At 41.9% G+C, this 12,964-nt stretch overlaps 1 protein-coding gene across 7 annotated transcripts in view; it reads left to right on the top strand.

Annotated features, from left to right (window-relative positions):
- HIVEP1 (HIVEP zinc finger 1) overlaps positions 1 to 12,964 on the top strand; it is a 122,038-nt gene that overhangs the window by 66,787 nt on the left and 42,287 nt on the right. For all 7 annotated transcript variants that reach the window (XM_071553252.1, XM_071553254.1, XM_071553255.1 and 4 more), the window contains one exon: positions 5,209 to 5,262. In XM_071553252.1, the coding sequence (XP_071409353.1) occupies positions 5,209 to 5,262 (54 nt within the window). The remainder of the gene's footprint in view (positions 1 to 5,208; positions 5,263 to 12,964) is intronic.

Genomic DNA, 12,964 nt, shown 5'->3' with positions numbered 1-12,964 from the left:
ATCCCCTTTTTACAGTGATACACATGCAAATATGTGCAATGAAAAATCTTTTTCTTTGGGCATTTTGCAAAAGCTTAAAGAACTTTTCTCACCCACCACTCCCGTGTGAGCTTTCCTGGTGTCTTAAAAGTAGGTCTTTCTCAGTGAGTGCTTCTTCATTCCTCTGTGTGTTGTCATTGAATGGGGCTACTTGTTCAACAGGACAAAGTCATCTCATTACACTGGCACGGGGACTGTTGTGAAAAAAAATTAGAGATGAAGAAACCAAACCAAACAAACCACAACTGAACAATTTGTTTTGCTCCAGCTTTATTTTGCTGTCAGAAGTTTCTGGTTTCATATTTTGCAAACTTCACACTTTTCAGTATTTCTGCTTTCCTTGCTGAAATTCCTAAATCTTTATTTTCCTTCCTTAACTCACCATATAAATAAGGCCTTTAAAAGCTCTCTGAAAATTCCTAATGCATTTCTAATACATGTAGACATGTTCAAGTTTGTATACATTGATATGCTGATATCTTTAAAAGAACAACCCCTCTATAAACTGCATTTTATTTGTGAATTAATTAAAATCTGTGAGGTGATATCTTTCAGTGAAGATCAAAAATAGAGAATGGAAAGCTGTTGAAAAATCTGGTTTATTTCTTTGTTTAAAAACCCACCTCAGCAGCACCAAATCTAACTCAGACTGTTGGTATCCATTTAATGATGTCTCTCAGCAGGAGGTGTGTAAAACAAGAATCATATTTTACTGTGTGCCAGTCTCCTTCCTTGCATTCCTAAAAAGCACAGTCACATTATATATTTAAAACCTCAAGGAATTTGATGATATTTCCACACAGCAGATACCTGCTGGGAGAGCAGTGTTGGAAAATAATGTGGAAAGGGTTTAATGCTGGAATAAGAAAGGCTGTTGCACACATGTTGTTTCATTTTCTTTTGCACACATGCAGGTATGTGTGGGCATGTATATTACATATATAAATAAAACATGATGTTACATGTGATTGGCATTTTTGTGCCATACACCTGCCTGGGATAACCAAGAGCTGGCTTGTTACTCTGCTGTTATATGGAATGTTCTTTCTATATAGTGATGCATGTGATGATTTCCTCTTTCGTTGTGGCTCCACTTTTGCTCCTCTGCTAAGCACTTGGGGAGAAGTTTCCCATCTCCAATGAGAATGTGTCTGTCACTGTCATTTGCTTCCACGTGTGTGCTACTCCAGAAGGCTGTGCTGAATGCTGGGGACATTAGGATAGGTCTTATAGTCAAGATATCTACTATTCTGGCATTTATAGGAAATAAAGAGGATGCCATACCTATCATTATTAGAAATTTCCATTGCTTGCCCTTATCCTGGTAGAAGTAAATAATATTCCAGTGATAAAGAAACATTCCCTCTGTAAAATTTTCAACTTAGATAATATCACAGGTTTAGTTCTGAAGTAATATTAAACCAAACAAGTATTGGCTTGGGTAATATTTGCAAATAATAGAGGACTTCTCTCAATTTTCACTTCCTCGTGGATTTTACAGAAGATTTTTGTGTGGTGTGTATTTTGCTCATAGTTCTCAAAGGTATGTACCATTAGAGCACCTATAATACAATTACAAAAGAATATGGTTATGTTGTCTGGAATTGTCTTCCTTAAGATGTTTGACATGCAGCCAATTTAATGACACACAAGAGGCAGGATGACTGGATAATATAAATGTGATGCAGTTAGCAGGTTATTGCTGGCGTACGTGCGAGTTGGCAGAAGATGTGGGGAGGCTGCCCTTTGGTGTTGGTGGGGTACTTGGCTCCAAGCCTGCTCTTACCACCTGCTTCATGACCCCTAAGGATAACCCAGTTCTTCCATCCAGCCTGAGGCAGTTGCCTGGGTAGGTTCTGTAGCTGTAAAATGCACCAGGCTGGGCAGCAGCTGCCATGGATTTTGTGTGATGGTTTAAAGATGCTTTGGTGTAATAAGCAGAGAAGGTATCTGTGTGTTTCCAGCCATTACTAGGATGCAGAAGTTCAACAAAAGATGTTTTGGTGTAATAAGCAGAGTTTAAAGATGCTTTGGTGTAATAAGCAGAGCAGATATCTGTGTGATTCCAGCCATTACCAGGATGACTTCAACAAAACATTTAGCCTTAGACTGATGTTTATACCCACACCTCATTTACAGTCAAGGACATTGCTCTTGGCTTCCAGCACCAACACTGAGTTTTTTCGGTGTTCATAGAATCATAGAATCAGTTGGGTTGGAAGAGATCTCTGAGATCATCAAATCCAACCCTTAATCCAACCCCACTTTGGTTACCAGATCATGGCACTGAGTGCCACGTCCAGTCTCACCTTAAAAACCTCCAGGGTCGGAGAATCCACCTCCTCTCTGGGCAGCCCATTCCAATGCCTGAGCACTCTCTCTGGAAAGAACTTCCTGATATCCAACCTAAACCTCCCCTGGCAGAGCTTAAGCCCGTGCCCTCTTGTCCTACTGTTGGTTTCCTGAGAGAAGAGACCAAACCCCACCTGGCTACAACATCCTTTCAGGCAGTTCCAGACAGTGCTGAGGTCACCCCTGAGCCTCCTCTTCTCCAGGCTAAACACCCCCAGCTCCCTCAGCCTCTCCCCACAGCACTTGTGCTCCAGTCCCTTCTCCAGCCTCGTTGCTCTTCTCTGGCCCTGCTCCAGCCCCTCAAGATCTTTCACAGTGCTAGAAACTGTTCTGCACAGAGACACCTCCATAAGGTATGGAGACACATTGCAGCAAATGTAACTCACTGGGGAAAATGTATCAGGAGATGCAGGAAGTGTGGGAGACTTTCTGGCTGTGTACCAGGCACATGTTTACCTTCCTATTATTTCTGTTATCTGTGGTTCTTTGTATGGGATTACAGTCTGACAAAGAAGTGGCTGGGAATTACTGATAGGGACTGATTTTTTTCTTCCATTAAGAGAGAGAAAATTCAGCTAAAGAGGTCAAAACATTTAATCTTTCTGGCAACCTAATGTAGCACACTTCCAAAACACTGAAGTCATTTTTCTCTATAAAATAAGATTATCATGAATTTAAATGTATGTATTTCCTGTAGCATTTGTATGACATATGTGGATAATTATTTTAGTAATGAAACTGCAGTTGTCTGTATACTTAAGGTTTGCTGTCAGATTTTTACATCCTCTAAAGACAAAAGCAACGTCTATTGCATTTTTGAACTCTAAACAGAGGGGAAATGAGTATGAGAGACAGACTATGGTTTTGATTCCTTGTTGCTTTTTGGTAAATATTAGCACTTCATTTACACAATTTGTTGATGTTTATTTTTTTCCTGTGTATTCATATATTTCATCTGCTCTCATGCAACTTTGTAAGTTGCTTGTTTCATCACCCTTGTAAAGCAATAATCTGTGGGAAAACAGTATAACATTGTTAGACAAGTTTTTCTCTGATAGGATTAGTGGCCCATGTGTATAAAAGATGCTTTGTTTACATTTCCTCTTATTTTGTTAGAAATGGTTTTTTATTTACAGCCCCTCCTATACAAAAGTGTGCTGATTTATTTAGTATTTGAGCTGTAGCTAAAATACAGGAAGGTGTTAAATATCAGGTGTTCAGTGTTTAAAGTAAACCTGCATTAACTGGCTTGGTAAAGAGCTGGTGAAGGGCTGTTCTCTTTTGGAGTTGTTTGTGCTTCTCTTCAGCAACCAGTAAGTCAGTACAAAAGAAACTGTGATAAAACTTTCTTTTAAATATGTATGTCTCACTTGCCTCAGAGGAAGCAGGAAGAAATTTGGCTTTTAAAATTGCAGTGCTGGCCTCTTCCATTAGGAGCTCTGGGAGTCTGCTCTGTTTGCATCCTTGTGGGATGTTTTGGTTCATTTATTACTGAGCTTTAGTGAGGAAGGAAACCTGGTACTTGTTCTGAAAAACAGAAATGCAGGACTGCTCAACACAACTCAGTCTTAAAACCTGCCAGAAGGGTTGAATTCAGTTATAATTACTTGGTTCTACTGAGAAAATAATTAGGAAATGGTTTTAGACTTCAAGTGTGAACAAATGGTTCCAACGTGCTGGAGTGGTTCAGCTGATAAATAATAGAGAAGTCATTTAAACTCACTGATTTAGAAGTGTGTTGAAGAAAGGACCATTTTCTAGAAACTTTGTATTGTATAGGAAGAGTGAGTAAAAGTCAAGAGTCACACCAGTAGGGTTGGAGAAGTTCAGGATGTATCAGTTACATTCTGTTCTTTCCATTTAATTTGATAAAAACTACCCCCGCCAATGGAAGAGAAAAAGAAATAAGGAAAAGAAAAAATGAGAAAAGGTGTTTTGGAATATGACTGGTTCTATCTGAAAGGCTTGTTCCAAGCTCAGATCTTGGTCAGTCAGGCCTCAGTTTGATGTAAAGCTCAGCCTCTCCCAGCGCCGCTGCTTCTTACCAACATATCCTCTGATCCTGAAGCCACCCAGAGGACTGTTTGCTACCAAAAAGAAATGAGTCTCAGATTTTTATTCATTCCAGTTGCCCCTTTTCTTGCTTCTTTTTCTGCACATGCAAGCACATACATTTGTAGAACAAGATCCTCCCTTCCCCTGGGACCTTCTGCAGCAGTGGAAGAAGCGCAATTCTCATTCCAACACCAACGTGTTGGGGGGCAGCAGGTGAACAGGAGAGAGTAAAGACTCAGGGCCTCTTGTTGTTCCTGCTGTGTGCATGAGAATTTCCTGTAGTTTCACAGAGGAATGAGGTTGGGGCTTCCACAGTGTTGGCTCCGTTGCTTCCCTTAGCAAATCCTGTTTGCTGCTTCTATCGCTGCGTTCGATGCCGCATTGTCTTGTTCTAACAGCATTTTTCAAAAATGTGCTAAAATACTCTGTAATGCACCATAATACCTATTCCAAAGAGTCCCCTGACTGCATTCATTATTGCAGATGGTTCAAAGCCACGGTGGGATTAGCTGTTGACTGCAGATCCGATGCCAGCGCTTTCCTTTCTGCAATTCCGTGTAATTTAACATGTCAATAGTCTCCCTGGTAAAACATGATAAAATTTTATAAGGCTTTATAACTCATAATGCACCACATATTTACACATGAATGGTGTCACTCCTAAATATAAACAGATATTTCAAGATGGATTTCAGTAAATGACTTACTAAAATCTTGTGCTTTTTGCATGTGTATTTTAATAATGACTTCTCTTTCTTGCAGACAAAATTGAAGAAGCACAAAAGCAACTTAATGGAACAGAAGACCAACAGAGAGGTAATAAACAAACCTCAGAAAAATTAAAGAGAAAACAAACAACACATTGTGATCCTAAAGGCTGATCCAAAGCCTTCCTGTGTCAGTGAAAAGACTCCACTGGGGTGGGCACTGGATGAGGCCCAAGGCATGTCTGTCTGCAGATCAGGGGCTGTGTGTGTAGCACCCCAGTTCTGTTGAGACACAGAGGCTTTGTTTTAACCACTCAGGTAGCTGCCCTGACCTTGATGAGGTCTCTGGAGCTGTAGCATTAGGGCTGTGCACTTACTGACTACAGTCTGTGCTACCTCCTCGTTTGTTGTGTGATTTACCTGACCATTAATAACCGTGTTTGGTTTATGGCAAGCAATATGTGGTGATGTCTAACACATGCTGAAGGGACACTGATCATCACAGCTTGTTTGAAGAAACAGATGACCTGTGGCAGATTTAATCTGTGTGTTAGAGCTCTGAAAGCTGATGGGAAGTCATTGTGTTTCAAAGCTGGCTGACTGCAGTGGTACCAGTTGGTTGTGTGATAAAGCTCATCTGCACACCCGTGGAGATGCCCAGACACTGAGTTTCTGAGCCAAACTGCTGGTGAGATCCACCTTGGACATGCAGATACATTCCCATTAATGGGCCTTAGTCCTGCTTAGGCAGATCAGGGAGCAGGATGATGTGGGAGTGCTCAGAGAGTCTTGTCTGGGCTCTGTATGTCCAGCCACAGTTATGTGTGGTGTACATATGTATGTAGCCATATGTATATGTTTGCTCTGTGTTGGGAAAATATTTTCAGCCTTGCTGCTGGTTGGACCTGGGGGCCGAGAGCAGCAGCAGCAGCTCCACTTCTCTTGGGCTGCTGGATTTCATATATTTTCCTCTAGCAGTACCTTGTGTCAGTGCTTTGGCTTGTTCTGGGTCAGTAGTCACCTCTCATGGTAGTGAGAAATGTAATTTTCTGCCCATCTGGACTGTGGCACATCTGTGAACAGTGTTGGAAATCATTGCTGCTTAATCCTCAAAGGTTTATTATCTTCTGAAACAAAGAACTTCAAAATTTTGGAAGATTGGAGTCCAGAAGAAATACCCAAGGGGGTCTCAGCAGGGGCTCTCCAGCCTGGACTTTGGCCTCCAATGGAGGCAATAGGACAAATTGTTTAAGGACAGCACATTAGCCTGGCTGCTTTCTTTAGTCTCTTCCTCTTTTGATGTCCACAGATACAGGATTTAGGGATGTCTGCCTCATCCCTTTAGTATCTTGACATTTATGGAGCTGTTATCCCTGAATACATTTGATTAAATGTATTCTACACTACCTGAAGGGAAGTTCTGGCCAGGTGGGGGTTGGTCTCTTCTCCCAGGCACTCAGCAATGGGACAAGGGGGCACGATGGGCTCAAGCTCTGCCAGGGGAAATTGAAGTTGGAGAGCAGAAAAAAATTCTTTGCAGAGAGAGTGCTCAGGCATTGGAATGGGCTGCCCAGAGAGGGGGTGGATTCCCCATCCCTGGAGATTTTTAAACGCGGATTGGCCGTGGCACTGAGTGCCATGATCTGGTAAAGGGACTGGAGTTGGACCAAGGGTTGGACTTGATGATCTCGGAGGTCTTTTCCAACCCACTCGATTTTATGATTCTAAATACTGTTTGCATCCAGCATTTTCTGGCAGCAAACTGCAGTAGTTCACTACCAATCACATTAAAAATATGTGATTTTATCTTTTCTCCTCAGTTTCCAATTTGTCATCTCTTCTTCTCAATTTCCAATTTTTCTTCAGTTTTCAACAGGTGTCCCCTGTTCAAGCACTGTGCAATTCATTAAAAAGCAGTTCTACACTCATCTTATCCACTGCCTTCATGATTTTATAAATCTTGTGCATCTCTTGCTCAGCTTTCTCTTCTCCAAACTCATAACAAGTTTCATTTTTCAAGGGAAGATTTAATCCAAACTGTCTTTGTATGGGCACCAGGACTGGGATGTTACTCTATTTGTAAAAGGTGGAAGAGAAAAAACATAAGTGGCTGTATAGTAATAGCAGTCCTTCAGATGTCTGCAGAGATTTTTTGTTTTTAACAAACTAGACATTCTGCTAAATAGTTCTTACATATTTCTCTTTAGTGGATTGAACATTAGTGGTATTGTCATCCAAACATAAAAGACTTGGCATGTAAATTACAGCTGTCCTTGTTGCTCTTGGCCTTGCAAAAGTAATATAACTCTGGATGATGTTTTTGATGGACATGTCTGAGCTAAAGATGAGCTCAGCTCTGCTTTCAGGCATTTGTTCTCATGTGTGGCCCAGTCACATCTTTGCATAAAACAAGATAAATTCTCTGGTATAAACTTAACTCTGAACTCTGAAAGGGATGGGGTTACAAAGGTTTATGTGGTGGTGGTACTCAGCTTTCAGCAGCTCAGAATCAAAGAGAGATTTGGCTTAATTTTTGGCTTCAAACCTAAATTCTTACAGCTGGCAATAGAAAAATAAATATTTACATTGAAAACTGAATAAAAATAACTGAGATAATAAGGTTACTCTTTTCATATTAAAAATGTCCTCTGCCATTGTGAGTTTTCTTACTTTCTGGAATGTCTGAATAAATCAATTTGGTAACATGAGATAAATAATTTTTTTTATTTGAAGCTTTAGAATCTGAAGGCCACTGAAAGAAAGAAAATCTGTGTTTAAGCTGAACAAGTAAACAAAAATATGCACATATTCACATAAGTTATTTTAAATCACATTCCAGTGTGTAGAGATTCATGTGAAGCATGATTGTATATTTTTCCTTTTTGTTAATTTATTTTGGTTTTCGGTTCATCCAGATCACTTTAGATCTGAAATGATTAAGAAATGTAATTTTGTGGACTTTATCATGAGATAACTCCTGCTCTGTCAGAGGAGTTGTGAGTGGCACAAGGTCTTTGCAGGGAGGAATTTTTCAGCAGTTTAGTCGTGCTGAGTTTCTGCTGAGTAGGACTGTGCACTGATCAGTCCTAACTTTATACATGTGTTACATTTAATAGACTACAAAAGGCTGTGCATTTGACACCTCATTTTGCCACAAGCTGAAGTAAGTGCAAACTGGGACAGGACTCAATGGATCACAGGGGAGACAGTAAATGAGCAGACATAGTTTTTGAGTTGGCAGATTTTTGTTATTTAGTATGAGGCTGCAACTGAAGACTTGGGGGTTTTTTTATTTTTTGGAGTGATAGTCCACAAATACATTCAGTTTATGGATATTCAAGTGACCAGAAACATGTTTGTGAGGGGCTGTGTTCAGCTTCTTGCTGAGTGTGTGCAAGGTGGGGAATTCTTGGGCCATTCATTTCATTTTCTCTCTGCTGCCCAGTTGCTGCTCTGTATTTTCATTAAAAGCTCTGCTTTGCTTTATCTTTGGTTTTATCTTCCCAAGGCTGTTTTACACCCTGAGAGTGCCTCTACTTTGAAGCTGAATTTCATCTTCTGATTCTTGTACTGGGCTTCATTATTGTGGAGAGAAGATCTTGCTCCTTGTGGAAGGGGTGGTGACCTTGAACTACAGAAGTTTTCTCCTTGCGAAGGGAATGAAAGTTTTTACTGGCGTGGGACCCACTGGGTATTGTAGGCTGGAAAGAATCAGATGAATTTGTCTGCTCCATCTTGGAGCTTCCACTGACCATTCTCCTAAGAAATCTATCCCAAGGAAGCCTCTCTGTCTTCTCCCTTCCAGACTGGTAAAGTCAAGTCCTCTCAGGTCCTTGTGATTAATCACCACAGAGGCTTCTGATTTGGTCATCCCCAGAAGCAGTCCAGCCACTGAAGTTCTTGTAAGCATTTGTTCCCTTCTTTATCCAGTGCCTGTCACAGCAGCCAGTGCTGGGTACCTCAGCTCCACCAACACCATCATTATGTTCTTTAGGACTACTGGAACTAACTTGGTTATCTCCATACCAGGTGTCAGCAGTGCTAAGACCACCACCTAAATATCTCCCTCTGCTTCTGAAACTTCATGGAACTAAAGGTAGTGACAAACTGTAGCAGCACCAAGATTTGCCAGAAAACGGGTGACAGATCCCCAAAAGGACTGTCACGTGGCCTGATGTATACTCTGTATTGCCCACCAGTCCTGCAGTCTCTCAGACTATTAGGACTCAACTACATCATTTCAGACAATTGCTTCTTGCCTTGTCACAGCCAAAAGGATCAATAATAAGTTTCTAGATCGAATGGAACACAGATTTCCTCTTTCTCCTTCTCGTTCATGGCAATTGCTGTGTCAGTAGAGCATGTGGTGGCTGAGATGGACTGGAGGCATAGGTGTGTTTCTCACCCTCACTGGAGGTTAGACTTGGAGGCTGTCCTGGTTTATTTGGTTTGTTTTGTTTCTCAGGTGTGAGTTCATCCCCCTGAATAAGCTGCTGTACTTGTTTGGTCAAGCTTTTGACTTTGTGCCATGTTGTGGTTTAACCCCAAATGGCAGCTCTGCATTGTTCAGCCTCTTGCTCACTCCTCTCTGGTGGGATGGGGGAGGGACTTGGAAAAGTGAGAAAACTCGTGGATTCAGATAAAGACAGTTTAACAGGTAAAGAAAAAGCCACTCACACAAGCAAAGCAAAACAAGGAATTTATTCACCACTTCCTATTGGCAGGCAGATGTTTGTCCATCTCCAGGAAAGCAGAAGTCCATCGTGTCTAACATGAAAAATGCCATGAGTCCAAATGTTCCCTCCTTTCCTCCTTCTTCCCCCAGCTTTAGTGCTGACCATGACACCATATCAAGTAGGATATCCTTTCAGTCAGCTGTCCTGGCTGTGTCACCTCCCAGCTCCTTGTGCATCCCCAGCGCTCTCGCCGCTGGAGTGGTGTGAGGAGCAGAAAAGGCTTTGATGCTGTGTGAGTCCTGCTCAGCAGTAATGAAACATCCCTGTGTTACCAGCCCTGTCTTCAGCACAGATCCAAAACACAGCCCCATCCTGGCCTCTGTGAAGAAAACTATCCCAGCCCAAATGCAGGAGATGGGGAGATTGTCTGGATCTATTTTTTCAATAGGTAAAATTTTAAACAGGTTACTTTTTCTCTGCAAGCTGTATGCAGTATAGGAAACATATTCTGAAGTTGGACTTCCAGTCCCTCTTAAGGGCTTTAGGGCATCTGCCAGTCTCTTCTCCTGATCTGTTCCCAGACATGGCATCAGGTTTCTCTCTGTGTAGCTTCAAGGAAAAGCCTGTTTTCAACCTCTCTTATTAGGGATTCAGGGCTCTGTAGCTGATACCTCAACAATTGCAACTGACTTCACTCAGAAAGGATTTACATCTTGAACACCACCTTTCCCTCCAGGTCTGTGCTCCATAGCATGGACCAGGAGGATCTGTGTTCTGGTGGCTCTTTTTGATGCAGCACCCATGGTCTCACTCCTGGAAAAGGCAATATCATAAATAGCAGAAAACAATAAGCTGTTAGTTAAGCTTCAGATCAGTGCATTGTGTTGGTCCCCTGCAATTTGCCAATTCTGATAGTGAGTATTCCTTTTGGAGTATCCACTTGAGTTGAAGGATCTGTGTTAAAGTCTATTTAGCACCTATTTGAGTCTGTCATTTGCCTATCAAGTTGCTATGCTTTTTTACTCCATCATTTCCACATTCCTTAAAGAGCTTTTCCACTTCCTTGCCCGCAGCTGGAGATGCAGCATGTGGAATGTGAAGACTAAGCTTTTTGTTCTCCTGTGTCATCGGTTTCAGATCCTCAGCTGTTCGTTTCTTAGTGTGTGAGGATGGATTTCTAAGTTGCTCTCACTTATTCCTGAAGTCCAAGCAGTCGTGTCAGATCTGTCTTGATGACAGAGTTCCCTTCCAGTGGTGCCACAGATTTGTCCCTAAGGCAGCATCAGAATTTCACACAGATCAGTTCTCTTTTGAGGGTCTCATGCTTTGATATTAGTAGTGCCTCTTCACTTTCATCCTGAGGTACAGAAACATTGTTGGTCCAAGAGTTTTACCTGACTTGGTCAGTGATTGTTCAAATGGCTGCAGGCTCTGTCAGTGTTCACTGAGAAACCAGCTGGACAGAACCATTCAAAGCTGTGGTTTGGACTCCTGCAAGGTCCAAGCAGCTTCTGGGGTACTGTTGAAATATGCCTTTATTTCCAGCCTACCTAAAGCCTCCAAGAGCCTTTTCAGTGGGTGCTGATCTGTCTCTGAAGCCTAAAGGTTGCCAAAGTATTTGGTGGAGTGGCTCTATAGTCACTGTTGGCACACAGAATGGTAACACTCTTCATTTGCTTTCTGAGGTCCCATATAGCTGTGTGGACCACTCCTGAAGTGAACAGACATTTGAGCTCTTGTGCATAGAAAGAGAAAAGAAGGGAGAAATTGCATTCCAGCAGCAAATACTCTCTGAGATGCACAATCCCCATGCACATATGTTCCCCTCCCACACTCGCAGTCCCTTCAAAGCAATGTGTTGGCATGGAGGAGAAGCAACCAAAATTAAATGCCCTTTACCTTGTTTGCCCATCTGCTGGGGTTTTTTTAACTGGAATATTATTCTTCTAGTAAATTGAACAGCACTGAGATTTGAGTGAGGAAGTTTGCCTTTATAAATGGAAGCATGAGACTTTAGTTCAGAAATGTGGGTTCTGCTGCAGATTCATGGTAGACGTATTTTGTATTTTCAGACTCCTTCCAAACCCTCCCTGTTTTGTCATCCCTCTTGTTAAATGAGTGCATGTTGTCGACAAAATTATAGAGGGAGTTTGAAAGAAATTATTATGAATATGCCAGCATTCTGCTTAGGCAAACAAAGTGCTGCATATGTCTTAGCCTAAAGATTGATGCTGTTTTCATGTTGTCGTGTCCCATCTTCCAGACGACTCTCACCAGCCCACCATCTGGCCCCAAAGGAGCAGCCAGGATCCTCCCTTGCTCTCTGCTCCTTGCAGCCACTCCCAGTCCTGTTTTCTGCCACTGCATCTCTCCCTGCCAGAAAGCAGGTGGGAGCTCTGCATGCTGGTGGTGTGCCCTGCTCCCTGCCTGGCTCATCACAGAATCACAGAATGGTTTGGGCTGGGAGGAACCTGAGACATCATCTAGTTCCAACCCCTGCCAAACCCTTCCACTAGACCAGGTTACTCAGAGCCCCAACCAACCTGGCCTTGAACACCATCAATCAGCTACAGTTGACACACTAATCTGTCCTTTGGGGGAAATAGGAAGTTGAATGAGAAGGGGAGAGATCAAACAAAAGTCTGGAAATGTGTTACTAAACAATTTACTCGCTTTGACTAACCAGCTTAGTGTGACCTCATCCTCCAGAGATGTTCCCCTGAATTTCTCCAGCAGGTTTGCAGGCACGTGAGCTCTCTGCATTCTTTGTTGCTGTGGTACCCATGTGCTATCATTAGTCCAAAACATTTTCTTTCCATTTTGTATTTGTAGGAAACTGCCTTACTTTCTGGGCAAGATACATAACCAAGATCCAAAGTTTTGTTTGATTCTTTTCATCTTTCCATCCTTATCTTCAGCAACCATATGGGCTAGAAATACAGTCCTTCTACATGGATGTATACAATCTTCAAGAACTGCCAGTTACAGTAGTGCCCAGTTTGTTATTTAATGCTGCTGAGAGGATTAGCTGGCTGGTTTATTTTTTTGTTGATGCACACCAGAGCTACTTACCTTTTGCTTTCTAAATGTTCAAAACTACCACTTAGCAATGATTTTTCAAGCAATTCAATTGTG

This window comes from Pithys albifrons, chromosome 4, assembly GCF_047495875.1.
Source record: "Pithys albifrons albifrons isolate INPA30051 chromosome 4, PitAlb_v1, whole genome shotgun sequence".
Taxonomy (NCBI): Eukaryota; Metazoa; Chordata; class Aves; order Passeriformes; family Thamnophilidae; genus Pithys; species Pithys albifrons.
This window is presented reverse-complemented; position numbering and strand designations above follow the sequence as displayed.